We start from the raw sequence: 27814 nt of genomic DNA on the forward strand, positions 1-27814 counted from the left end.
CTATCAATTGGTAGAGGTGAGAAGTTGTAACAAGTGTTTCCATTTGCAGTTTCCTGTTTGTTATCGAACACATGATGCCTCTGTGTATGGTCATATCCTGGGTCTACTCCGTGGCCATGATGATCCAGCACATCGTTGCAGAAAAGGAACAAAGACTGAAAGAGGTGAGCGAATAGACTGAACTGTCCTTTGAAACAAATAATTCCTCTGCTGAGAAACTGAAGCAGTGTCCCTAATAAACTAGAGAGGGATTGAGAGTGGTGCCATAGTTGATGCAAGGTGTTTAACCATAGGTGATGAAGATGATGGGCTTGAATAACGCTGTGCACTGGGTGGCCTGGTTCATCACAGGCTTCGTGCAGCTTTCGATCTCAGTGACGGCCCTCACTGCCATACTGAAATACGGCAAAGTTCTCCTCCACAGCGATCCCTTTATCATCTGGCTCTTCCTCACAATCTACGCTGTCGCCACCATCATGTTCTGGTACTGGACTGTGCCATACCTAGTTTTGTACTCGTTCGCATTCTATTTACATTGTTTTTCAATGAGGAATAGTAGTCAAAAGTTGTTTGATATCATGTAAATGTTCTCTCTGCTTTCTTTTGGGGAAGTTTCCTAGTGTCGGTGTTGTACTCTAAAGCCAAACTGGCCTCAGCATGTGGAGGAATCATCTACTTTCTGAGTTATGTGCCCTACATGTACGTGGCCATAAGAGAAGAGGTGGCTCACGACAAGATCACTGCCTTTGAGAAGTGCATAGCGGTATGAAGACATCCCATGAATCCCTTCCATGTTCCAATACATGCTTGTAATGTTTAATAGTTGGCTCTTCTATAGTTCTTGAGTGATTCTCTCTCTGTGTGTCTGCAGTCTTTAATGTCAACCACAGCATTCGGCCTGGGGTCTAAGTACTTTGCCCTGTATGAAGTTGCTGGAGTGGGAATCCAGTGGCGCACTCTCAACCAATCACCTGTAGAGGGTGATGACTTCAACCTCCTGCTGTCTATGGTCATGCTAACCATTGATGCCATTGTATATGGTGTGTTGACCTGGTATATAGAGGCTGTGCATCCAGGTAAGCAGCAGTGCTGTCATTATTGTGCAGTGCAAACACTGCCCATGTTCTTATTGTTCGGTAACAAAACTAGTATTTAGTTTTGGTTTCCATAATGTTTTTTTTTCCTTTTCCAGGGATGTATGGACTGCCCCGGCCATGGTATTTTCCCTTGCAGAAATCTTATTGGTTAGGTAGCGGCCGCATAGAGACATGGGATTGGCCGTGGAGTGGCGGGACCAGGCTGAGTGTGATGGAGGAGGACCAGGCTTGTGCTATGGAACACAGGCGCTCGGGTATGACTCTCGATTCGGATCAGTTATGTTGACATTTTGGGATAACAGATTAATGGTGGGCTGTGTAGGCTAATGGATAACAGTTCTGACGTAGTCATTCTGAATGAATCGGGTGTATTTGAAAAGTTGATCAAGGAGACACACTTAGGAGTGAATCTTTGAAAAGTGATAATTATCCTCCAAAAATGTAAAAATATATTGAAACAAATGTAGAATTTGTTTAGATTATTTTTAGTTCTTTATTTATATTGTACAAACCATCATACTTATTTTCTATGTAAGCTTATTAGTGGTGCTTGATAAGCTATTGATCTATCATTCATTTTATCAGTTCTACTGTATATTTCCATCTAGCTACAGTATCTATAGTTCTATCATTGTTTGTTTGTTCTATCGTTCTATTATTCGTTCTGTCGTTCTATCTGTTGTTCCATTTACCCAGACAGATTCAAACTGACATTGAATCAACGTGGAAACGACGTCTCTAATGACATCGAAACAACGTTGATTTTGCTCATCGAATTAACGTTGAACCAACGTCAGACGCGGCATTCTTCAAAGCTAAATGAAAATCGGTTTGCTTTCTTAACGTTGAAACAACGTTGATTTCAAGTTGATTTTCCGTTAGTTTTGAAAGAATGACGCGTCTGACGTTGGTTCAGCGTTAATTCGATGAGCAAAACAATGTCAGATCAACGTTGTTTCGATGTCATGTTTCCACGTTGATTCAATGTCAGTTTGCTATCTGGGTATTGTTTGTTCATTCGTTCGTTTGTTCTTTCAATTATTCTATCGTTTGTTCTTTCGTATTTTCTATCGTTCATTTGATCGTTCATTTTATTGTTAGTTCTGTCGTTCCTTCTATTCATTCTATCATTCGTTCTATCGTCAGTTCTATTTATTTATTCTATGCATCATTCTTGCATTTTATATATCTATCATTTTATTATTCATTCTTGAGCTCTATCGTTCATTCTATCAATCAATCTATCTTTATCCATCATTCAAGTGTTTTGTCATTCTATTATTCTATCTTTCTAACTATTATTCTATCTAGAACCATCATTCTGTCCATCTTGACCTTCAAACTTTAATAGAAGTTTAACATTTAAGACAATGCTTTGTCAAGTCAAAAAAGTTTGTCTTTTAAATTTAGTTAACATTATCAGCTTGCACTCTTTGTTAAAGTTAAAATGTTTTGTGTTAAAATGTAAATTGGTGAGAAATGTTAAGCTTGTTACTAAATTTATGTCTATTTGTTGCTCAGAGGAAACTCGTGGAATTGAAGAAGAACCCAGTCACTTGCCGCTGGTGGTATGCATAGACAAACTGACCAAAGTCTACAAGACTGGCAAAAAACTGGCCCTAAACAAATTGAGCCTAAACCTGCATGAGAACCAGGTTGTCTCCTTCTTGGGACACAATGGGGCTGGCAAGACCACTACTATGTGAGTGTTAGAATATTATCTTCATAGTGTGTTGGAGTGGTTGAGACCCTCTGAAGCCAAACTGTTATTTTATTGAGGCTGACAGTCGTACCCTACTAGCTGAAAATTGTATGTATGTATGAAACTGAAGTGTCCTGCAGAAAATGTATTTATTATCCAATGAATCTTTCATAGGTCCATTCTCACAGGACTCTTTCCACCCACTTCTGGCTCTGCCACCATATACGGCCATGACATCCGCACGGAGATGGAGCGCATCAGGCAGAATTTGGGCATGTGTCCCCAGCACAATGTTCTGTTTGACAAGCTGAGTGTGGAGGAACACCTGTGGTTCTACTCGCGTCTAAAGGGCATGGCTGAGGAAGATATTCGCAAGGAGATGGACAAGTGGGTTAACGCACTCGCATTTTACCAACACTTACTCATTCATACCCATACCTGAGCTCATAGAGTCTGTGTGTTGGAATTCACAGGATGATAGAGGATCTTGAATTGTCCAACAAGCGTCACAGTCTGGTTCAGACTCTGTCTGGGGGGATGAAGAGGAAGTTGTCAGTGGCAATTGCGTTTGTAGGTGGGTCTCGGGCGGTAATTTTGGATGAACCCACGGCAGGAGTGGACCCATATGCCCGTCGAGCAATCTGGGACCTCATCCTTAAATATAAACAAGGTGATCATGTCGTTTCTAATGATAAATACACTACCGCTCAGAAGTTTGGGGATGGGAATATCAATAGTCTTGCATTTATTTGATCAAAAATACAGTAAATATATTCATATTGTGAAATATTATTGACCCCAAACTTTTAAATGGGAGTGTCCTATGTTGCATCAGTTTCCAAATACATGATCAGTCCAAAACTAGTATCTGTGTGTGAGCAGGTCGCACCATCCTGCTTTCCACTCACCACATGGATGAGGCTGATCTGCTGGGAGACCGGATTGCCATCATCTCTCATGGCAAGCTCAAGTGCTGCGGTTCTCCTCTGTTCCTCAAGAGCACATATGGAGACGGCTACAAACTCACACTTGTCAAGAAACAGAGTGACTCGCACACTGCAGGTATCCTCATTTGTGGACTTGCACATTTTTTAAAAATTTTCATTATTTATGTCTGAGACGTCATGTGGGCATTGCGAGTTTGAGGCCAGCTCGCATCATTTCCCTATTTGATTCCCCAAGTTTCTCCCAATACTATCTTGTCAATAAATGTACCAAAATTCCCTGATAAATTCAAAAATCATAAATCAAGGATTTTATTAAAGGGATAGTTCACCCAAAAATGAAAATTCTGTCAGTATTTACTCACCCTCAAATTGTTACAAACCTCTATGTGTTTATTTGTTCTGCTGTACACAAAGGAAGATATTTGGAAGAATGTTTTAATCAAACAGATCTCATTCCCCATTGACTACCATAGTATGTATTTTTTCCTACTATGGTAGTCAATGGGGAATGAGATCTGTTTGATTAAAACATTCTTCCAAATATCTTCCTTTGTGTTCAGCAGAACAAATAAACACATAGAGGTTTGGAACAACATGAGGGTGAGTAAATACTGACAGAATTTTCATTTTTGAGTGAACTAACCCTTTAACTAAAACATTAGCATTTTTGTTAATTGAAATAAAGCTGATATATATACAGTATGTTTCTATTTGTTCTCAGATCAGTCTAGCCAGTCTCCATCCTCTTCGATATCTCCATGTTCAGAGAGCAGAGTGACACAGTTCATCCGTCAGTATGTTGCCTCCTGCCTGCTGGTGTCCGACTCCAACACTGAGCTCTCTTATGTCCTACCGTCAGAGGCTGTCAAGAAAGGCTGTTTTGAGAGGCTGTTTCAGGTACACACTAACAATGTTTTAAGACAGTTGGAAAGACACAGTTTGATATCATCAAACCTTTATTGATTTGAATGATGGGCACATTTGTTGGGTGAATTTTCTTCAGGCTCTGGAGCAGAGTTTGGACAACTTGGCCTTGACCAGCTTTGGTGTGATGGACACCACATTGGAGGAGGTCTTTCTGAAGGTATCAGAAGAGGATCTATCACTGGAGAACAGCGATGCAGGTTAGATGTTGAAGAGTGATGTGGCAATGCATCTAAAGCCATGAGATTTGATTCATATTTTATATCTCTCTCTCTTTTTCTCTGTCAGATATGAAGGACTCTCCTGGTGGAGCGTCAGCTGGGAAGCCCTCTAATCTTTTAGAAAGGCCACAGTGTGAGGGGGCACCAGATGCTGCCGTGATCCGGCCAGAGGTGGAGCTCAGTAACCTGATGATGTGCTCCAGGCTGAGCCCAAGCCAAGCGTCCCTACAGTCCGGCTCTTCTCTGGGCTCAGTGAGAGGGGATGAAGGGGGCCTCTATTCTGACTTCTATGGTGACTACTGCCCTCTGTTTGACAATGTCCAGGATCCTGACTCGGCCAGTCTCCGAGGTGAGGAAAATAGCATAATAATAATAATAATAATAATAATATTTATTTCTAATTATTATTATTATTATTATTATTGTTCAATGAAATTTATTTAATTTAAATATTATTATTTTATGTTATTGACACATTTGTTCAATTTGACATTATAACAGATTAATTCTGCTCTGTGGGATTTCCTTTTTTTTTTTAGCTGATTAGGACTAATGATTAAAAACTATTTACACACATGATTTAGCCTTATTTCTTTCCTTATTAAAAAACTAAATGCATTAACTTCATTTAAAATCTTTCATTAGATAGTATTTTAAAATTATTTCATTGATTGAGAGCCATAATTATTTATTATTATTATGTGATTTAATAATTTTTTTATGTTAACACATTTATTCAGTTTGACAATGTAAATATTTCATGGTCTGTGTGATTTCAAAAAATTAAAACATTTCCATTGTTCGAGAGCCCTGATTATTGGTCATTATTGTTATTATTCAGTGTGTGATTTAATTATTTGTTATTAACACATTTATTCACTTTGACATTGTAACTGTTTCATGGTAATTAAAAAAAAACCCTGAACATTCATAGCTGATTAGAACTAATAAGAAACAAATTAATAACATAATTAAACATTTATTTAGCTTTGTCGGATTCTTTGTTTATGCATTTACTACAGAAAAGTTTTATTAAATGCATTTTATTTAATATTTTAAAATGTTTCATCGAATGAGAGGTCTAATTATTAATATTTTCTTTATTTATAGCTCAATTGGTGGTTATGTTGGTAGAAACTTATTAGGAACTAGTTATTTTTGGGGTTCTATCTTTTTCTATGGCTTTAAGAAAGAACATCTTGTCTATTGCTATTTGCGGCTTCTGGAGACATAAAGCGTCTTTCAAGTACAAGTGCATCTCTAAGGGCCTGGAGGTAACAGATAAAGTGCTTACCTACCGCTCAGTGTACCATATACCCTCTGTGTTCCAGATGAAGAGTCCTCTCCTGAGACGCCAATACTGGACGGCCAAGGCAGCTTTAAGCTTGAGGGCTGGTGGCTGAAACTTCGGCAGTTTCACGGGCTGATAGTGAAAAGGTTTCACTGTGCGAAGAGGAACACCAAGGGCATTCTCTCTCAGATCCTGCTGCCTGCTTTCTTCGTCTGTGTGGCCATGACTGTCGCTCTATCTGTGCCTGAGATTGGTAAGGATATCATTTTAAATAGGATCATTTTATATCAAGGTCAATGGTTACAGGAATTGCTTATTGTTTGGCTTTGGAAAAAACTCACCCAAATGTTAAAGGATCAATCCAGAATAGAAATTTCCTGATAATTTACTCACCCCAAGATTTCACATCCAAGATGTTCACGTTTTTCTTTCTTCAGTCAGAAAGAAATTACGTTTTTTTGAGGAAAACATTCCACGATTTTTCTCCATAATCTTCTTCAAGACCTGTTTCAGTGCAGCTTCAAAAGGCTCTACAAGATCTTGAGAAACAATCCGAAACAAATTTTACTTTTTAACCACAAATGCTCGTCTGGCACTAGCTCTCATTCATGCAAAGGTCACACGTTTTATGTTTTAATGTTAATGTTTCTAAAATCAATAAAGACAGTGTTGAAATGTTTTTATATCAAGGTATTTAACGTTATACACCACAATTAGTTATTTTTTGCTGAAAATTCAAGGGGAAATATTGAATAAACTACCAAATAATGTTTTGATCAAAAATGACAGACAGTTATGAATTCTAGTTCATGTTGTTCTTTTTAACATTTCTGAAAACAAAGAAAACCTGAACAAAAATGTATCACAGTTTCCACAAAAATATTTAATACAGCAAATAAAATAAAAACTGTGTTTAACATTGATAATAATAAGAAATACGTCTTGTTTCATATCACACCAGCTTTACCATTACATGAATTATTTACATTTTAAAATATATTAAAATAGAAAACAGTTTTTTTAAACTTCCATATTGACAATATTCAATGTTTTTACTATAGTTTTGATCAAATAAATGCAGCCTTGGTGAGCATTAAATGCTTTCCAAATGAAAGAACCACTAACCTTTTTTACAACTATTTTACGGGGCGAAAATATCATTATGTGGGTGAATTTAATGATTTAATCAGAGCATTTGGCACTAAAATGATGCAGATCTTAAATAGGCTTGAGTGAAGGCTGTTCTGATGGTCTCTCTTTGGTTCTGTAGGTGACCTTCCTCCCCTGATTCTGTCTCCATCTCAGTATCACAACTACACTCAGCCTCGTGGAAACTTCATCCCATATGCCAATGAAGACAGGCTTCAGTACAGGTCAGCCACAAGGTCATTGTACAATAAATTAACATTTCAAATATCTAAAGACTTCTTTGTTGCTGATTGCATTTAAAGTAAAATGAAGACACACACACACACACACACACACACACACATCGTCTCTCTCAATCCTTCTCAACCTTTGTTTTCTTCAGGAGTAAACTTTCTCCAGACGCAGGCCCACAGCGGATTGTTAACACCCTGCGTCTACCCTCTGGAGTTGGTGCAACCTGTGTACTGAAAACTCCCTTCAACAGTACTCTGGACCAACTGGCTCAAACTCTGAATCCATACGCCAACAACTCCAAAACCCTAGCATCCCGCTACTTTGACTCTATGTGCCTGGATTCCTTCACACAGGGTGTGCCTTTATCAAATTTTGTGCCCCCGCCACCCTCTCCGGCCCCCTCTGATGACCCAGAGGCACATTTTGAAGATGGCCTTTGGAACTACACTGCCGCTCCTCCTACTACTGTCCGAGGTCAGAGTTTACAGTGCTTACAGGTGTATGGTAGTTTTATGGCATGATTCATTTTTCAGGATCCTTTGCTTAATAGATAGTTTAAAAGAACTGCATTCATTTGAAATATAAGTATTTTGTCAAATTAGAAATCTTATAAGCAATACATACATTGATCAATTTAATTTGGTTTAATTCTGAACATTTGAATCAGACATTAAAGGGCTAGTTCACCCAAAAATGAAAATGGTTCCAAACATGTATACATTTCTTTATTTTTGGGTGAAGTATCCTATTATTATTAGATGCCACTTTAGTATTGTTTAGTAAAATTGACAAAAATAAATGAATATGTTGATATATTGACCAAAAAAAAAAAAACTATAAAAATGAACACTGATTGGCAGCCAAAAACATAAAAGAGAAATAGTGATTCATACTGAAAGTTATGAAACTTTGGAGATAATATCCGGAATGAGTAAGAATAATTCCTGTGCTGCACACCTGCTGACTAATGCTAAAAATGAATCATTTATTTTCCTTGCATAATGAAGATTGTTTTGAAACATCCTGTGTGCCGACTCTTATCTTTTTCCATAAAGCTGTGAAATATGTATTCTTCCTCGCACCCTGCTGTGTTCCCACAGAGATGGCGACGTCTTCCCCCACGCTGCCCTTGACCATCCGAGAGCCGGTGCGCTGTATCTGCTCCATGCAGGGCACAGGCTTCTCCTGCCCCAGCGGAGTCGGGGGCCGACCGCCCCTCATGAAGGTAGTAACCGGAGACATCTTGGTGGACATCACAGGTCGAAACGTGTCCGAATATCTCCTGTACACCTCTGATCGTCTCAGATTACACAGGTAATCTTCTGAGAGGGTGTCGAAACTCGAAACTGTATTTATTTTCCTAAGGTCCAGTATTGTCAATGTATTTTACACCACAGAGTCAGACCACCACTGTAATTTAGACCTATAGTTGTAACAGGGAGATTTAGAGTTAAGATTGCTGTTTTTTGCTTCTGTACCTCTGTATAAACACCCTCTTTAAATTTGAAATGCTTACTGTGAATTTGTGGGTTTGCTGCTGGGTCCAATTTTCAGTCCAGTTTTTTAATGAGTGTCTTTGCAATGCAAGTGAAGTGACCTAGTAAGCCAAGTTGCTGAATACTGAAAATGTTGTAATGTGGTACAATATCATTGCTCATTTGTAAATTTGCTTAAATGTGTATTTATCCTTATGACATCAAACCATTTCTGGATGAGCAGTTTGTGCATTTCAGTTTTGATAAATGGACTTTTTGGACTGGTTGGCAGTGTTGTAGTACTCGAGACTCGGACTCGGTCTCGACACCATATTTTAATGGTCTTGGTCTTGTCATGGACTCGTGTCCATTTGGACTCGGAATTGACTCGTACTCGAACATTTTTTTTTTAGGACTCGGAATTATTCCCGAGTCCACTCGAGTTCAATTAAAAATATTTTTCATGATTATTAATGTATGTTAATAAAATATTTCTTTAAATTGATTGACACGCCCAGTGATTGGTGATTTTCTAGTGCGCAACTGCGCATGACAAATTGTAATAAAATTACTTTTAACACCACCTACTATGTGGCCTTTTTACCCTAAACTGATCATATTTTTTAAACTCTAAGTAAATTCAGTAAAACAAAACAAAAAAAAGGATTTCTCTAAGTAAATAAAAGTAAATTAGGTAATCAACCCTCACTGGTCTCGACTCGGACTCGACCGTCTCTGGTCTCGGACTCGACTCGGACTCGACCGTCTCTGGTCTCGGTCTCGACTCGGACTCGACCGTCTCTGGTCTCGGACTCGACTCGGACTCGACTCTCTATGGATTCGGTTTGACTCGGACTCGACTCTCTCTGGTCTCTGTGTCGACTCGGACTCGAGTGAGGTGGTCTCGACTACAACACTGCTGGTTGGATCAGGATGTTGTTTATATAGTGTATTGAACACTTATTTGTAGACATCAAGGAAAATTATTTAAAAAGGTTTTTTTTTTTTTTTCCAAAATATGACTCCTTTAAAGTCTTGATATAACAGAAGTAGAAACAGAACTGTCTTCCGTATTGTGAGTGATGTACATCTGTGTCAAGGTGGTGTTTAGCTGTACTAAATTATTGTACAAGTCCAACATAAGTTACAAGAAGATTTAGTTTTGACAGTTTTTGTCAAAATTACAATGTCAAAACATTTTATTATTACTTAAAAAAAAAAAGTGTTCACAATAAGATAAAAAAATGCATTTAGAAAATAAATTAATTTCTATTTTAGACCCATTCTCATCTATTTACCTCTCAAAAAAAGTGTGTTTTTTTTTTTTCTTCTTATCCTGTAGATATGGAGGCTTTACTGTAGGAAACATTCAGAAATCTGTCCCAGCATCCTTCGGGAGAAAAGCGCAACCTATGGTGCGCAAAATAGCAGTGAGGCGATCCTCACAGGCAAGTCAGAGCTTTATACTTTTCCCTTTATACTGAATCATTTTTAAAACTAATATTTTATCATATGTTTAATGTTTTTATCTTGATCTTCAGGTGCTTTACAATAACAAAGGGTATCACAGTATGCCCACTTACCTAAATGTCCTCAACAATGCCATCCTCAGAGCCAATCTGCCCAGTAGTAAAGGAAACCCTTCTGCCTACGGTGAGTTCACGGGTTGAATTAGCTGTTAGTGTTTATGTAGAAACACTGATTGAAGACTTTGATTGGATTTTTGTCATATAGATTGTTTAGTTGCACTAAAAATCCCATATATGCTCATGTTCACAGGCATCACAGTGACCAATCATCCCATGAACAGAACCAGTGCCAGTCTTTCTTTGGATTACCTGTAAGTCTTACTTTCCTCTCTGCTTCCTGTTCCATCCATTGGACACTCATTGATTATTATTATTTTTTTTATTGGTTTATTTTTTTTATAGTCTTTATGAAATGGAAGGGATAGACTTTTCTTCCCTATTGTGACGTAGCCGAGAGAACAGCTTTGTCAGACTAAAAAAAAAAGGTGTGACTTTATTTTTGTCCATCGAGAGTTGATTGGATCGTTGGATGATTGTGGTTTGCTATTGTTGTGATCTCATGTGAGTGACGGGTTGTTCATGACAATAAACACGTCATCAGAGAAGAGAAGAGATGACACTGCAAGTAGGAGGGAAATTGCAGTGAACTGTAAAACTGTTTGCGCTATTACAATATTAAGACAATATTAAAATAATATGGTATGAAGCACCAGTTTACATGTTGGCTGTATTGTACTGGTAAATATAACTTGAAGGGAATGATACCGTAATCCAGGCACATTAAATTTACAAATGGACGCACCCGTGCTTACCTGAAAAATAAGGTGGATAGATAAGATGACTGATTAAATCAATCATTTATTACAATTTTAGTTGTGTACAGCTCTGGTTTCTCTTAAGCTAGTGATAGTTTAACCATCACTGTAAAAGGCTTTGTCATGCACTGGTTTTTTAGTTAGAAATATGTTCCAGAGTTGAGAGCCAGACCTTTACAGAAAAAAACTGCTCTTTTAAAAAGCTCCTTCTGATTTAATATTTGCTCTTCATCTCCTTCTAGGCTCCAGGGCACTGATGTGGTTATTGCCATCTTCATCATAGTAGCCATGTCATTTGTGCCAGCAAGCTTCGTGGTCTTCCTGGTTGCAGAAAAATCCACCAAGGCCAAACACCTTCAGTTTGTCAGCGGATGTGACCCTGTCACTTACTGGCTCGCAAACTACATATGGGACATGGTAGGGTGAAGGAGAGATAATGTGGTATTCACAAACAAGAACCGTCCTGAGGGCTAAATTGGTTTACACACAGATTTCTTTTGTCCTTTCTTCGCCAGCTGAACTACCTGGTTCCAGCCACATGCTGTGTCCTAATTCTGTTTGTGTTCGACCTTCCTGCATACACGTCACCTACGAATTTCCCAGCAGTGCTCTCTCTCTTCCTCCTTTATGGGTAAGCTCTAAGTCACATCTAAGTCAGACATGGAATGACATCATTTTTGTTTTTAAATCCCACATATAATGTCACATTTCCCTTTCTCTTTCTCTTTCTAGCTGGTCTATAACCCCCATCATGTATCCAGCCTCTTTCTGGTTTGAGGTTCCCAGCACAGCTTATGTTTTCCTCATAGTCATTAACCTCTTCATTGGCATCACGGCCACGGTGGCCACTTTCCTCCTACAGCTCTTTGAGCATGACAAGGTACATCAGAGAGATAAATTGTCTGTTTGGTAAAATTAACATAATCAAATGTCTGTGGAAAGAAAATCATAAATGTCTGATTTTTGGCTAATTTACTTAATGTCTTAATATACTTAATATCTAATGTCTTAATATACTTGATAATTTACTTAATATATATATACACATACACATCATATACATTTTTTTTGTATAAAATATGGCAGAACATTTTCTCACACCTTGACAAATTACAAACATTTCATGTAAATGAAGATAACACTCAGCCCCTTATCCTTTGCTGAATTATATTTAACAAGGAAATTTAAGTACTCTATAAATAAATCAAAATGAGTTAAATATATATTAAAATATATATATTTGTATATACATTTCTATTTCACATATTTATTTATTGAGTAGTCATTTCGATAAATAATTCCAAATAAATTAATATGATCCTTCCTGTGTGTAAATATAATGTTTAAATTAAATAAATAAATCAATTAATATATTTGCTGTTTTCCTTTTGAATTGGCCATTTTTGATTTGGCCCATCCCACCTAGGTGTTCTTGACATTCGGTCGTATCTAATGTTTAATACAAAATAACAGTGTAGCATTTTATCACTAATATGTTTTTTTTTTTTCTTTTACCTCACAGGATCTGAAGTTGGTAAACAGCTATCTGAAGTCTTGTTTTCTCATCTTTCCCAACTATAACCTCGGTCATGGATTGATGGAGATGGCCTATAATGAGTATATCAATGAGTATTACGCCAAGATAGGTGTGTTTGTGTGTTCCCCATCTCAGGGCACTGTTGAGGACTTTTCTTACCTTTTATCAAATGGTTAAATGCCATTTCTTCCCTGCAGGCCAGTTTGATAAGGTGAAGTCTCCATTTGAATGGGACATTGTGACACGGGGACTGGTGGCAATGACCATTGAGGGTTTCGTTGGCTTTCTTATTACAATTCTGTGCCAGTACAACTTCCTCAGGAAAGCCCAGTGAGTGTGTGATTGTATACAATGTATGTGTCTTTGACAGTGACCTTTAGAACTTTTTCATTTTCGACTGTTTCCATCTGATTGAAGGAGAGTGCCTGTCAGCAGTCAGCCGGTTGAGGATGATGATGTTGATGTGGCCTGTGAGAGACGCAGAGTGCTGAGGGGAGATGCTGACAATGACATGCTGAAGATTGACAACCTAACTAAGGTTAGGAACTCCATGACATTTTAAAAACTTTCCCTTAACCCTGTCTGATTAGACCTGAACCCATCGTTTGCACATGCGTCTCCCTACAGGTGTACAAGTCTCGTAAGATGGGCCGGATCCTGGCAGTTGACCGTTTGTGTCTGGGGGTCCGTCCTGGGGAATGCTTCGGGCTGCTGGGAGTGAACGGAGCAGGAAAGACCACCACCTTCAAAATGCTGACAGGAGACGAGAGCACAACGGGGGGAGAGGCCTTTATCCAGGGGCACAGGTGCTACATTCAGAACACCTCTGATGTCATGGCAGGTTTTTTTGGGGGGAAGAATATAGAATATAACTTTAAGTTGATTTTCTTTTACTCTGTTTGTTAAATTTTAAGCATAAACCAATCATCAAGAAAAATCAAATATAATTCAAGCAAGTCTTATATTATAAAATTGTATTTCTCAATAAAACGTTTTTGTTTTTTTTTTATGAATGAATTATTGTAAGGAAGTTTTGATGAGCATGTTGCTATGCTAACGACACTATTGAATGTTCTCCATTTAATTAATTAATTTTTTTTTAGCATTGAAAATAGGTATTTTTGACATAATATATTATATGTCTCAAATTAAGTTGATTGGTTTTACCCTTTTGGTAAATCCTTAAGCATAAACCTCAAATTAATATTGTTTAATTTAAGTTTAAAAAAAGAAGAATGCTTTGCCATCACAGAAATAAATAGTATATATATATATATATATATATATAGTGTCCTGGGTGAATCTAGGCTTTGAGTGCTCAATACAACTAAAGCAAAGTAACCATGAATTGACCCAACAATATATGTTTTATATACATATAATTATGTATATCTATATATATGTTTTAAATATTTAAAACAATATATTCATATACAAAACATTTAATTGAAATTTTAATAAATTTTTTTAATAAATGTTTTTTTTTTTACATAATTTTCATGTGCAGCCTTTGACCATAAGAGATTTCTTTGAAAAATATATTTAAAAAAATGTAATAATTACACATTTTTTGACCATCCAGTGTAGGAGTATGGATGGATGGTAAATGGATGGATAGTCTTGTTTAATTGATGTTGTGTACAGTATATACTGCTAGTGTAAATGGCTTCGTCAGGTTGAGTCTTTCATTAACCCACAGTGTCTTGCGGGAGCTTTTATGCGTGCAGCAGAGCATCGGTTACTGCCCGCAGTTTGACGCTCTGTTTGATGACCTGACTGCTCGAGAACATCTGGAGATGTACACACGCCTCCGTGGCATCCCCTGGAAAGATGAGGAACGGGTGAGCGCAGACACACACACACACTATGCAGTCACACAGAATCATGTAAATGGCTGTCATGCACATGTCAGTGATAGTTAAGTATGGATAAGAGCTCCTGAAAGCTCTCTTGAAATCAGCTTGAAAAAGCACTTAGCAATTTATAAATGTTAACTGCAGGTTATTGTTAGATTTGTCCTTACCTGTCGAGAGTAAAATGTTTTTCCTACCTTCTTTTTATAGTATTTCACTCTCATTCGCTCTCACTTTGTGTCCTGAAGGTGGTACAGTGGGCTCTAGAGAAGTTGGAGTTGTCCAAGTATGCTGACAAACCTGCTGGCACCTACAGTGGAGGCAACAAACGCAAACTCTCTACAGCTATTGCTCTGATTGGATACCCTTCACTCATCTTTCTGGTTAGATCTGCCTGTCACTTCTCCACTCTCACTGTTTTTCTTAATCAGTTTGTACTGGGCTGTGTTTAATTACCCTGAGCAGGTCTAAACATGATCCTGTGTGTCATTTATAGGATGAGCCCACCACAGGTATGGACCCAAAGGCTCGTCGGTTCTTATGGAACCTGATTCTTGACATCATCAAGACCGGACGTTCTGTTGTGTTGACGTCACACAGGTGTGCTAACTATAGAAATCTTTCTGTTTTATATTTAATTTTAATAGCAGTGTAGTAATGTACTGTTATGTTTACTTGCAGTATGGAGGAGTGTGAAGCCTTGTGCACTAGACTGGGCATCATGGTTAACGGCAGGTTCAAGTGCTTGGGAAGCATCCAGCATCTCAAAAACAGGTTTGAAAAGTCTCAGCCACTTAAATCCACTTGGGGTTCAGGAGTGCAGTGAACTTATACATTTTTGCTACACTGTTCTTTTATATTTGTTTCAGATTTGGGGATGGGTACATGATAACAGTACGCACTAAGACCACCGCTAGCGTCAAGGAAGTGATACGGTTTTTCAACAGGAATTTTCCAGAGGCCATCCTAAAGGTGCGTCAAATGGTTAATATTCAGTACTGAATATATTTTGAATGAAGTACATTTTTGTACCTTCTATTGACAATTTAAAGCATAACATTTTAAGAAAATAAATGGTAACACTTTACAATAAGGTTCATTGGTTAACATTAGTTAATGTATTAACTAACATGAACTAACCATGATCAATACATTTGTTAAAGTATTTGTTAATCTTCGTTGATGTCAGTTAATAAAAATAAAGCTGTTCATTGTTTGTTCATGTTAGTTCACAGCACATTAACTAATGTTAACAAGATTTTAATAAAGTATTAGTAAATATTGAAATTAACGTTTACAAAGATTAACAAATGCTGTATAAGTGCTGTTCATTATTAGTTCATGCTAACTAATGTAGTTAACTAATGTTAACTAATGAACCGTATTGTAAAGTGTTACCAAATAAATTATTGAAGGTAAGTTTTGTTTTGCAAAACTAATGTGTGTGTGTGTGTGTGTATATATATATGAAGAGTTCAGATGCAAAAGCCTCTAAATGCCATTTGAAATTTTCTTCTTTAATGATGATTTTTATCAAACTTGTATATTTAAGTTCAGTAATTTCACTTAAATAACAATTAATAGGTAATTATCTTTGCCATTTAAGTGAAATTACTGAACTTAAATATACAAGTTTGATAAAAATCATCATTAAAGAAAAAAATTTCAAATGGCTTTTAGAGGCTTTTGCATCTGAACTCTTCATATATACATAACACATAACTAGTGCCATTTGTGGCTCTAGTTTCACTGGAAATTAATTAATATATATATATATATAGCTCAAATTTCTCCAAAACATATTGCCGTAGAATACAAGTGTCTCTATGTTATCAGTTTGGAGACAGTGAGTTTTCATATTTGTAGAAAGTTGCAAGCAGCTCTCACAAGGTGTTTTTGTGCAATGCTGACAAAACTTAGTATACATGTGTGTATATTTTGAGCTTGCTTCGCTTGCAGTAAAAATTGTAAACTTCTGCGTATTCCTTTACCTAAGGAGCGGCACCACACAAAGATTCAGTACCAGCTGAAGTCAGAGAACATCTCTCTGGCTCAGGTCTTTAGCAAAATGGAGCAGGTGGTGGAGGTGCTGAGCATCGAGGATTATTCTGTCAGCCAGACAACTCTGGACAACGTAAGTGTATCTCAGAGAAATGGGACAGTAATAGTGAAAAAGTAAAGTAATGAAAGTGAATATGACTGACTTCTGGTCAAAATCCATTTTATGGATGCAAAAGAACTAAATGTGTATAATATGAAGCAAAAAGCTGCATATACTGTAACAAGAAAAATTAGTGATATCTCATCTTATTTTTCTTTTGTTAGGTCTTTGTTAACTTTGCAAAAAAGCAAAGTGATAACTTAGAACAGCAGGAAAGTTCCCCATCTAGTGCCGGTCAGTCGCCACTGCAGCGGCTGCTAAGCATCCTCAGGCCTCGTCTTGCTAACACAGAACTCAACGCTCTTGTAAGTGAAGAGCCGGATGAACTTGAGAGTGATGATGACGAAGGATTGATCAGCTTTGAGGAAGAGAGGGTAAGAATTGGGACACCGCAACATAAAAACCATATTTCAGTTAATGAGATTTATTCAATTAAATCTGCTTGGCACGGTCTGCATAAGACTTATTACTCTTTTACTTTTGGGTTGTGATTTACAAAGATATTTTTTATTAGAAATCTTTATTTTATTAAAAAATAAAGAACAAATTGGATGAGCTTCTTGTGGATTCAAAATTAAAGTGGCTGGTGTTAGGTCAAAAAGTGTGTATGAAAGAAATGAACTTTAATGTTTAATTTATCTCAAAATAAAAATGAAAAGATTAAAGCTATTAAATATTTAGAAGTGTTTAGAACAGTTTCTTGTCCCAAACTAGGCTGCATTTGTTTGATCAAAAAATAATAATAATAAAATAAAAACATTGATATTGTGAAATATTAAAACCAAATTAAATTAAATTAAAATAAAAGCATTTTTCCCTGTGATGACAAAGCTGGTTTTTCTCCAGTGTTCAGTATCACATGATCCTTCAGAAATTATTCTAATAACCTGATTTGGTGCTCAAGAAACATTTTCCTTTTATCATCACCATTGTAATATTTTAGTGAAAACGATGATTATTTGATGAATATACAGTTCAAAAGAACAGAATATTTCGTAACATTATAAAAGTCTTTACCTTCATATAATTAATCCTTTCTGAATAAAAGTATTTTTATTGTTTTTTTAAATCTAAATTTTTATTTTAATGGTAGTGTATTTTTGTACATTAAATTCCAATAAAACACTTTTGTGAATCTTCAACTACACAATATGACAAACATCCAGTCAGTAAGTGATTTAGAAGTTAATTCATCAGACCAGGGGTGTCCAAACTCGGTCCTAGAAGGATACTGTCCAACTGTCCAAGTTTAGCTCCAACTTGCCTCAACACAGCTAGTAAGACCTTGATAAGCTGGTTCAGATGTGTTTAACTGAGGTTGAAGCTAAACTCTGCAGAACTATGGTCCTCCGGGAGCAGGATTGGACACCCCTGCATTAGACTGGTTCAAACTGATTCATTAAAATAACCAAATCAAAAGAGTGATTTGTTGATAAATAAAACTGGCAGGACTAGTGATGCACCATTTGGTATGCCACTAGATAACTCTGGTTGGGACTTTGAATTATTCATATCAATCATGTTTTTGTTTATCCCAAGACTACTGTACTACATTATTTAAAATACTTTTTATTTTCCCTTCTCACAGGTACAGTTGTCCTTTAATACAGACACTCTGTGCTGAATCAGCTGTTCATCTCAGAGACGGAGAGATGGTAAAAAAAAAAAAAAAAGCCTCAAGTTCAGACGCGTGTCTGTGTGGTGAAAGACGTTTGTGTGTTTTGTTTTTTTCTCGCTGGAGAGGATCCAGATCTCTCTGGCCGAGTGAGGGGGTTGTTCTTGTTTCCATTTGCTCTTCAGTAGCCGAGCGAGAGAACAGGAACTTCTTCTGGGAACTCTAAACAGAGATGCGGACACAGTCGGGGCACGAGAGAGCGGTTCTCTGAGGTTCTCAGTCCACAGCGTCCCCTCTGGAGTTCTTGAGATGATGGTTTATGGAAAGGTGTATTACTGTACTTCATATTCAAGCCTGCTGGATGGGAATTAAAGAGAATGTATTTCTTAGATACGAACCGGCCGTATGGTTTAATTTGGTATCGCTTTAAATTTGGAATCTGGTTGTACTATCTTTAAACTGATCACACGTTGGAATTGTTTTAATCGTAGTGTTGATGTCATAACAAAATCATCCCTCAAGGAATGGGTTTCGGCCTTTGCAACTTGTTTTTTTATGACTGTTTATTCTGATGTTCAGTTGAAACGGTTGGAACTATAGCCTACATCTTGTTTTTTTTTTTTTCCTTTACTCTGACCTAGTTTGTTTACTTGTACCTGCATCGAGAGCATGCTTTAAGACAAGCCTGTTGTGTTGTGGGTTGAAGAAATTTTGCTATGCTTAAATGTTTTGAACAGACCTGTTGTTCTTGTTGAAGAATGCAAATGTACCTGTGCACCTTCATTGAAGTTTTTACATTGGACATTCAATAGTGAATGACTCAAAGGCCTTTTAGTCGAACCGAACCGAGCAAGCCCTGCTATCGAGATGTTTATGGTCTTGTGGTTGAATGTAAACGGCATGAGTGTTTTGTGCTGACTCTTGTTTCTCCTTTTCTTTTTGTTTTCTAAGAATTGAAACTGGTATCTTTTACGTTGCATTACCGCGAACGGTTGAAAGCTGCATAATGCCAGATGTCTGTTGAAACGTTCATAAGTGTCACTATATCACTGTGAAGCCAAAAGTGAACTTTGAGTCACTGTTATTACAGTACAGATAGACTGAAATCAGGTCATTGCTCTTGATTATTATATTTGAGAACCCTTCAAATATGTTTGTTTATTGAATTGCAGGAAGTTTTTTGTTGTTGTTTGCACTGTAATGTAATACAAGTGTAATTTATTTTTCCTGAAATTAGCCAGTTATGTTGTTTATTTGATATTAAATGATGCTTTTCCTTCATGCCAGTGATGTACATGATGGTTAGGTCCTATCACTTGGTGACAGTCTAACCGCTCTGAATCTTGCACAATTGTCGGCACTTAGTACTATAATGGTGTTTTATTTTTCTGACATTGCTGTGTAAAAGAGTATGATCGATATTTTTGAGCTCCTCAAAGAGAGGAAAGCAAAGACGGATGAGGAGGCCGTCGGTGCATTTTTATGTACGATGATGACCAAAGGGAAATGAAGCGGTTTTTGAAATGTGTAATTTAATTGTGACCAGCTATGTGAAAACTGACCCAATGAACTCTGAACACTCAAAGTCTCCTTTCCTGCTAAATGTTTTCCTCAAAATAAGATTTCCTGCTAACGAGAACCTCAACAGCCTAACTAAAGATCAGTGCTAGCTGCTTTTCACTTTGGAAATGAACATGTGCAGTGATTTAAGACACCAGCAAACATGAGTGTGGTTCTGTATCATATAAAATAGCATTGTGGTTAAGGAGGTGATTTAGTTTTATCTTTCTAGTAAGTGCTTTGGAATGTAACTTCAGTACATATGAATATGATTCAATATTTATGAACGTTTTTTCATCCAGTAATACCTATGTTCAGGTGAATTTCCTTGTAACAAGATTGACTGGACCTTTTCAGCTTGTTTTCAATTACCTTTATCGTTTTCATGCTCTTGTACTAACTGGGGTGAACTGGTGTTTTTAATATTAACGGGGAAAAGAGAATAATTAAATCAATAAATTGTTCAATTGATTTTGTGACTTTTATTTGTACACAGTCGTTTGAATAATAAAACATTTTCAGTTATAATCCTTAAATTTAAAAATGCCTTTTTTTATTTGCAACACAATTAAAAGAAAAAAAATGCATGATGACTTAAAACAGTTTGTGGTGTAATTGCTATGCAATTATATTTTAAAAACTGATAGTGTTGAGGTGGTTAAAAAATAGACAATTCATGTTTAATAAAAGCTCACGATATCATCATTCATCGTCTCCATCATCGAAGGCCACACCTGTTGCAGGTTTCTTTCTGTAAAATGGTTAGAAATAGTCAGTGAACAGGAATTTAAAAGAAATTTCACAGATTTATTTGTTTATTTTTTAGTCTAAATTCAATAAAAAAAAAAACCTTTTTGTTCCAGGGTTGATGAGAGAATCCCCAGGAAGACGTTTTCTAACTGCTACTGTTGGACCCGTGTGCTGTTTTCTAGGTTCAAATTCTAAAAAAAAAAAAAGGAAAAATTTTAATTTTAAAACAGCTTAGACTATTTAAGTCGGTAACTCTTAACATTTTTAACTACAAGGCATTGTCCAAGACAATATTCGAAGATCCTCCTATCTAAACTGACTTTCCTTTTCTTCCTTCCTCACTCACACACACGATATTACAGTTGTAATAAATAATATTTTTAAAAGCCCTTAAAAATATAATGTCAGTATAATGTTGTACATCTTGATTTATTTATAGCATTTTAATTAAAAAGGTACACTATGTAATTTTTGGCCTTCTCAAGTTTAAAAAAACAAAACTGCTCACATTTGTACATGCTTTGAATGAAGTTTTGGCCTTTTTTTTTTTTTAATTAATTTTGAACAAAAAAAAAGTTACATAGTGTACTTTTAAGATAAACATAAAATGTCCATAAATTTTCTTCGAAATTTACATAATTTTTATATCATGTTTGAGAACCACTGATTTAAATACATTTGACTAAATCCAACTAACAAGCTTAAATAGTACTGCCTTAACTTACCAGAACTCTTCTTCTGAGGGTTCTTGACTGGACTAAATGAAGATGACGCTCCTAAAAATTATTAAAAACATTTAGCTCCAGGGTTAAATTATTTTGAAAAATAGCAATTATAATAATTGAAAGCATCTTTGCTTGCCTTGACTTTCTAGCTGTTGCAGGTTGTCAGCCATTTTAAATAGCAGCTCCTTGACTTCTGTCCTTCCCTCTGAGTCAGTGAGTTTTGAAAGAGACAGACTGAGGTCTGTTGGTTCAGATCCTAAATGCAGCACAGCACTGTCCTCCTGCAGCTTCACAAATGCTCTGCCAGTCTTACATGCACATCTGTCCAGATACACAAGGGGGTGTTCTCAGGCAGGATAGAAGATCTTGCCAAACAAAGAAATCAGACTATCAATTACTCAAGTACTCTTTCACTCACTTGAGCTTGACGGTATAATCCTCTGTGGATTTTAAGGCAAACTTCTTAAACTGTAAAGAAATAAAAAGCTTTTTATTATTGCTGTAAACGAGTACTATATAATAGACTGTAATATCTTTCATGTGGAAAGACTTCCATTGACAAATCCTTACAAGCTGGGACACAATCTCCTCTGAAAGATGAGTTTTCCAAACATCTTCACCATTGGTAAATCTATAAGAAACAGGACATCACAATATTATATATATATATATATATATATATATATATATATATATATATATATATAGTTTTAATTGATTGGATGAAAAACGAGTAAATGCTGTCAACTTAAACTGAAATAAATTTTAAAAAATAAGTAAACTTGTGCTTACTAAAACTAAAATAAAATTAAATTAACTCTAGTTAGATTATTTTAAGAAAAATTAATAAATATGACATAACACATAAAATTCCTAAGGCTTAAAATGAAAACTGGAAATATAGAAAACTAATTCACAATATGAATAAGAGTAACGTTATGTTAATAATCCTAAAATAAAACTTATATAATTAAACTACGTTACATTTATAATTATTATACATGAATCATAGAAGCTCGTCAAACTGCTGTCGCTGCTTGTCGACATATCAACTCACCCTATGTTTGTGTCTCCTGCTGATCGCTTTTGCGTAAAAAACACATACTTGGACTGGTCGTTTTTATCCAGCAATGTGCAGACAACATATTTTGCCTCGGGGTTAATCTGAGTCATACTGATGTTCCGTACAATCACATAAAAAGTGAAAACTGCATGCTTTTCAACCAGGAACTGTTCACAATAAACAACAAGGGCGCCATTTAAACGCTCAGCCAGTCAGACATCAGGCACCCGGAAGTTATTGCGCCATTCACGTCCTGTTTACCTCGTAAAAACGATAAAAGTCGAAGTTACACAAAAATATTTATGACTTGGAAACCGGTTTTTGAAGTAAAGTTATGAAATATAATAGAAAGTCAGCATATAAAATGATATACACTGTAAACAAATGATCTACTGACTGACAGATGGTCTGCTGTGCTGTATGCAGGGATTGTGGCAGCACGCGTAAGTTACAGTCATTTCTTAGTCAGTTATAGTTATTTCTTGGTCAATTCTAAGTTGCTTCATATTATGCAGAGCCGCTTCGATGGGTTGGCATTCTCGAACCCGAACTCTGCAAGTGTTTGACACGGAGTTGAGCGCGGATACCGTGGAGTGGTGCCCATTACCACAATGGTCTCATGTTTTGGCATGTGGGACTTACCAACTTCAAAAAGGCGATGATAAGGTAATTAATGCAAAATATCTTCTGATTTTATCAATGTGTGCGCGCGCAAAACCTGACAACATATCCAAAATCCCCCCTTTAGGCACGTCCTCATTCGTAAATCTGTTATAAGTTAAAAATATAAATTAAAGTTTTTTTTTAAATGTAAAAGAAAGTTTTGTGTGATGGGTAACGTTAGGGTTAGTGTAAGTGGATATAATATACAGTTTGTACAGTATAAAAACCAATAACTTCTATGGAATGTCCCAATTTAAATAGCTTGTGTGTGTTGTGTGTGTGTGTGTGTGTGTGTGTGTGTGTGTGTGTGTGTGTGTGTGGTATTATTGGTTGTATCACCTGGCCACTTCTACACGGTGTTTTCTATTTACCGCAGACAGCAGAAGACTCTACTGCCCTGAACAGAATCGGTCGACTTTATCTGTTTCACTGTAATCCGAAAACATCGTTCATCCCTCCATTGACAGAGACTCAGAGAATCGACACTCCTGCTATACTTGACCTCAAGTGGTAAGGCAGTCTCACTTTTCATTCTGCTCACTACAATTCATTCTTAACCTAGACCATTACACAATTTATTTTGTTGTGTTTTGTACATTCTGTGTATGTATTGTTTATGCATATTGTTTGTTTATTGTATGTGATGGCATGGATCCATCCATTCTCCACACCTACAGTAAATAGTCTCTGGCTGAGGTAAAGAAACACCCTGGACAGATGGTCAGTATTGCCAAGTGGTGCTCACTGCAGAGCCAAATGATGTTCAGCTCCACCTCTCTGAGCTTGACCTAGTCCGGCTCCACCTCTGTGGATCTAATGGGTGGAGGGATAGAGTTATGGGTAGTGGTCGGACCTTCTTGCCCCACCCCTTCTTATAGCTATATTTGATATTTGAATTCCTCAGGTGCCATGTGGCGATATCAGAACGTCCATTGTTGGGTATGGCCACTGCAAGTGGAGAAATCCAGCTGTACAAGCTTATGGAACCTCAGGTGACCAATCAAACTCATGCTGCCTGAGGAGATGCACGTTAGAGGACTGTGATAGACATAATAAAAGTTAAGCTCTATTTGCAGCACCAATAATTAATTCAGGTTAAATCCAAAGCCACTGGAACGTTTTTGAAAATGCATTACCACAATTATAATTAATATGAATAATTTGAATTATATTAATAATACATACATTTTGAATCATCCAGCAGCTCAGGGCCCAAGTCTGCCTAACATTATTAGGCATCGGACACATATGTTAAGATGTTTAATTGCTTTTGACTGATTAAGTGTCTTTTGCATGTTTGGACTGTGCCTCCAGTAGCAGGGCACCTGTGGTCTGGAGTGTGAGTTGAGAGCAGAGTTGGGTCCTGACAAACTGGCCTTGTCTTTAGACTGGTCCACAGGGAGAGGTGAGAGGTAAGGTGCACTCATCATTGATGGACTGATGATTTGCCATTGCATTTGTCTCTGTATAATGGTTACTGTTGTTTTTTTGCAGCAGTGATGTGCGTGTGGTGTCCAGTGACTCAAGCGGCTCTCTCACTGTGCTGTCTCTGGGGGAAGCCAGTTTAACTGCTGTGTGTCAGTGGAAAGCTCATGACTTTGAAGCCTGGATCTCAGCGTTTAGTTACTGGGATACTCAGATTGTTTATTCAGGTATGAGGAAAACGAGCAAGCAGAAGGAACTGTTTGTCACTGTGGTGCTGTTATGTGTATCGTCATTGATTTAGTGTTGTTATTGCTAACTAAAACTGTTAAAAATATTTTTTGATAATTGAAACAAATCGGGAATTAAAAAATAATTTAAAAATAAATAAATAAATTTAATGGAAATTTTAAATGGTGCCTTGGCAATTAACTGAGTTAAAATAAGTTGAAAGTATTATAATTAAAAAAAACTAATTACATAATAAAAGCACATAACTAAATTCCTAAAATTAAAATAAATTAAAAAACTAAAAATAAAAGCTAATTTAATAAATATAATAAATACTATAATAGTATAAATATAGCACTGCTTTGATTTATCTATTTATGTAAAAGTTTCATGTAACCTACAATAAGGTTCCATTTGTTCATATTAGTGAACATGACTAACTATAAAAAAATACTTTATTTATGCATTAAAAATACATATATTTTTATTATTAGTAGTAATTTCAGAACATTTTTTTCTTTACATTTTTAAAATCAAAAGTTGTGTCTGTTGTGCAAAAGTTGTGCAAATTTGACAAAGATTAATAAACGCATGTATTGTTCATTGTTAGATAACATTAATTCACGCATTCATTAATGGGACCTTATAAAGTGTTACCCATTACTTTTTATAATTTGCCATCTCAGGTGGTGATGACTGCAAACTAAAGGGCTGGGATCTGAGAATGGGTCCCTCTTCCCCCACCTTCACCAGCAAGAGGTGAGACAGTAGCTGTGATGTTTTATCAACCAACATTACTTTTAGCGTTTGAGTCCATTTAATGATGTTCTATATACTGTTTATGCACAGTCATGGTAAATAAATACTACTGTTCTGTCTCAGACACACTATGGGAGTATGCAGCATACACAGTAACCCCCATCGAGAGCACGTACTAGCCACCGGCAGGTAAGAGGCAACTGAAAATATAAAACACGTAAAGAATAATTGTTATTTATTGCAAAAATCATCATTGCAGTCTGTGAGAAAAGAGTCTTTTCCCTTTCTGCTGAAGCAATCATCAAAAACAGAATAATTAAGTATATGACGTGTGCATGTTTTGTCCCTCTTGTAGCTATGATGAGAATGTGTTGCTCTGGGACGGGAGGAACATGAAGACGCCCCTGAATGAGACTGCAGTGGGTGGTGGCGTGTGGAGACTCAAGTGGCACCCCAGTCAAGAGCACCTGCTGCTAGCTGCATGTATGCATAAAGATTTCCATATTCTCCACTGCCAGAAAGCTATGGGTAAGAATGACTATTAGTCTTTGCCACTGTGTATGCCAATGATAAATATGCACACTATTGCTCAAAAGTTTGGGGTCAGTGAATTCTGAAATTTTGAAAGAAATTATTTTTATTCAGCAAGGTTGCATTTCAAATTAACTTTCTATTCTTAAAGAATCCTAAAAATATATATCACACTTTCCTCAAAAACATTAATCAGCACAACAGTATTCAACACTAATAATGATAAGAAATGATCGAAGAAATCGTGTGACTGGAGTGATAGCTTTGCTTAAAACTAATATTTCTAATGTACTAATATTCTATATGTACTAATATTTCACAATATTACTGTTTTTACTCCTTTTTTGATCAAATAAATGCAGTATGCAGCCTTGGAGAGCATAAGAAACTTCTTTTTGTAATTTACAATTCTTCATAGTAATTTTTGGTTTCTCCCTAATTTCCACGTTTGTAGAGGGACAAGATGCACCATGTTCTGTTCTGGCCTCTTATATTCTACACAACTCTTTAGCATATGGAGCAGACTGGTCCAGACTCCCCCTAAGCAACTCCACGCCCCCCTCTCCTCAGGAACCTCCCCAAACCAGCATTGGGCTCACAGAGTCCAGAGGTCATCTCAGAATCCAGTATGAATCGCCCACTGCCAGCTTTGATACCTCTCTGGAGGATGACTCGGGGCAATACGTACCTGATCATTGTCTTTTACCCGAAAAAAGATCAGCTCCAGACCCCTTTACCAGCCCTGACAGAGACGCCCAGTCTCTGTCCTGCCTGATGGCCTCCTGCTCCTTCTACGACCACATGATGCACGTTTGGAGATGGGACTGGACCCCAGAGGAAGAACAGATGAGGTCTGAACCCGCCCACTCTTCCTGAACACAGTTGCTCTGATTGGGCTTTTGTTATGAGGTTATTTGGGACTGCGCATTTCAACAGTGTCCTGCTGTAACGTCTGCAATATTGCTTTGTATTCAACGCGATTTTGGAAAATGTCATTTTCTCACTATATATTGTAGTTTGTGTGATTAGTCCCAATTTAGTTTTACATTGAGACGTAGACAGATACCTTTTATAACGAATAAACCATTACCATAATAATAAATTCAAGTGTCTATATTTATTTCTTCTGTAAAATAATTATAAGGCAGGGGTTTTCTAGCTTTTAAATACCAACGACCCTTAAATAGGATCATTTATTTAATATGATCATAAGGGTCCACATGTAAGGGATCCTAAAATGTAAAAGGCATCTATATAGTTTTTACTTGCACTGTGAAAAATAAATATTATAAATATTTCAAAAATATTATTTGGAAAATATTTAGTCTCTGATAAGTTACATTTTCTTTTCCTAATCAATACAGTACTGTATTTATTTACTCATTTATTCACTTATTTTAATCTATTATTTATTTGGTTATTTATTATGCATTGATTTACTCATTTACTTTATTTAATATAACTTATATTTATTCTTTTTTATTGCATTTTAACAACACCTTTTCTGCACCTTTTCCTAGCACTTCTTTGTGGCCCTCGACTCCAGTTTAAACCCGGCTG

General features: G+C 36.6%; 3 protein-coding genes across 6 annotated transcripts in view; 2 read left to right on the top strand and 1 right to left on the bottom strand.

Annotated features, from left to right (window-relative positions):
* abca2 (ATP binding cassette subfamily A member 2) overlaps positions 1-20581 on the top strand; it is a 57355-nt gene extending 36774 nt beyond the window's left edge. For 2 of the 3 annotated variants that reach the window (XM_039659348.2, XM_039659347.2), the window contains exons 16-49: positions 50-164; positions 294-484; positions 613-763; positions 872-1076; positions 1193-1351; positions 2619-2799; positions 2974-3186; positions 3273-3469; positions 3682-3861; positions 4468-4643; positions 4750-4870; positions 4959-5240; positions 6223-6435; positions 7453-7567; positions 7714-8039; positions 8666-8879; positions 10383-10488; positions 10582-10693; positions 10820-10880; positions 11627-11801; positions 11900-12015; positions 12117-12264; positions 12907-13030; positions 13119-13251; positions 13339-13459; positions 13549-13727; positions 14621-14762; positions 15023-15157; positions 15271-15374; positions 15456-15548; positions 15644-15746; positions 16771-16908; positions 17100-17309; positions 18524-20581. In XM_039659348.2, the coding sequence (XP_039515282.2) occupies positions 50-164; positions 294-484; positions 613-763; positions 872-1076; positions 1193-1351; positions 2619-2799; positions 2974-3186; positions 3273-3469; positions 3682-3861; positions 4468-4643; positions 4750-4870; positions 4959-5240; positions 6223-6435; positions 7453-7567; positions 7714-8039; positions 8666-8879; positions 10383-10488; positions 10582-10693; positions 10820-10880; positions 11627-11801; positions 11900-12015; positions 12117-12264; positions 12907-13030; positions 13119-13251; positions 13339-13459; positions 13549-13727; positions 14621-14762; positions 15023-15157; positions 15271-15374; positions 15456-15548; positions 15644-15746; positions 16771-16908; positions 17100-17309; positions 18524-18559 (5275 nt within the window). In that variant the 3' untranslated portion in view covers positions 18560-20581. The remainder of the gene's footprint in view (positions 1-49; positions 165-293; positions 485-612; positions 764-871; positions 1077-1192; positions 1352-2618; positions 2800-2973; positions 3187-3272; positions 3470-3681; positions 3862-4467; positions 4644-4749; positions 4871-4958; positions 5241-6222; positions 6436-7452; positions 7568-7713; positions 8040-8665; positions 8880-10382; positions 10489-10581; positions 10694-10819; positions 10881-11626; positions 11802-11899; positions 12016-12116; positions 12265-12906; positions 13031-13118; positions 13252-13338; positions 13460-13548; positions 13728-14620; positions 14763-15022; positions 15158-15270; positions 15375-15455; positions 15549-15643; positions 15747-16770; positions 16909-17099; positions 17310-18523) is intronic. The other variant, XM_039659350.2, reaches the window with a different exon arrangement.
* paxx (PAXX non-homologous end joining factor) lies at positions 20153-22777 on the bottom strand. Its single transcript, XM_039659357.2, has 7 exons — positions 22643-22777; positions 22156-22216; positions 22004-22053; positions 21722-21906; positions 21586-21636; positions 20961-21051; positions 20153-20861 (listed from the first exon to the last, which is right to left on the bottom strand). Exons 1-7 carry the CDS (start codon positions 22756-22758, stop codon positions 20813-20815), a joined length of 603 nt encoding a protein of 200 aa, XP_039515291.2. The 5' UTR covers positions 22759-22777; the 3' UTR covers positions 20153-20812.
* Positions 22778-22950: 173 nt separating this feature from the next.
* On the top strand, positions 22951-27356 carry dph7 (diphthamide biosynthesis 7). Of its 2 annotated transcripts, none has more exons than XM_039659351.2 (10): positions 22951-23091; positions 23164-23314; positions 23688-23821; positions 24216-24303; positions 24629-24723; positions 24806-24963; positions 25651-25723; positions 25847-25912; positions 26079-26251; positions 26709-27356. In XM_039659351.2, the coding sequence occupies exons 1-10, from the start codon at positions 23069-23071 to the stop codon at positions 27128-27130; spliced, it is 1383 nt and encodes a 460-aa protein (XP_039515285.2). In that variant the 5' UTR covers positions 22951-23068; the 3' UTR covers positions 27131-27356. The 2 variants fall into 2 exon arrangements, with proteins under 2 accessions (XP_039515285.2, XP_039515286.2); XM_039659352.2 differs by having other exon boundaries at positions 24809-24963.
* Positions 27357-27814: the final 458 nt, after the last annotated feature.

This window comes from Pimephales promelas, chromosome 4 (assembly GCF_988280905.1).
Source record: "Pimephales promelas chromosome 4, fPimPro1.hap1.1, whole genome shotgun sequence".
NCBI lineage: Eukaryota > Metazoa > Chordata > Actinopteri > Cypriniformes > Leuciscidae > Pimephales > Pimephales promelas.

Bases quoted from the DNA above. Each gene is read 5' to 3' on its own strand.
- paxx (XM_039659357.2), bottom strand. From the start codon at position 22,758: ATGACTCAGATTAACCCCGAGGCAAAATATGTTGTCTGCACATTGCTG. The intron at 22,217-22,642 runs GTGAGTTGATAT...TGTTTCTTATAG, and splicing joins GCAGGAGACACAAACATAGG to ATTTACCAATGGTGAAGATG. The intron at 20,862-20,960 runs GTTTTTTTTTTT...ACCATTTTACAG, and splicing joins ATCAACCCTGGAACAAAAAG to AAAGAAACCTGCAACAGGTG.
- dph7 (XM_039659351.2), top strand. From the start codon at position 23,069: ATGCAGGGATTGTGGCAGCACGC. The intron at 23,092-23,163 runs GTAAGTTACAGT...CATATTATGCAG, and splicing joins CAGGGATTGTGGCAGCACGC to AGCCGCTTCGATGGGTTGGC. The intron at 25,913-26,078 runs GTAAGAGGCAAC...TCCCTCTTGTAG, and splicing joins CACGTACTAGCCACCGGCAG to CTATGATGAGAATGTGTTGC.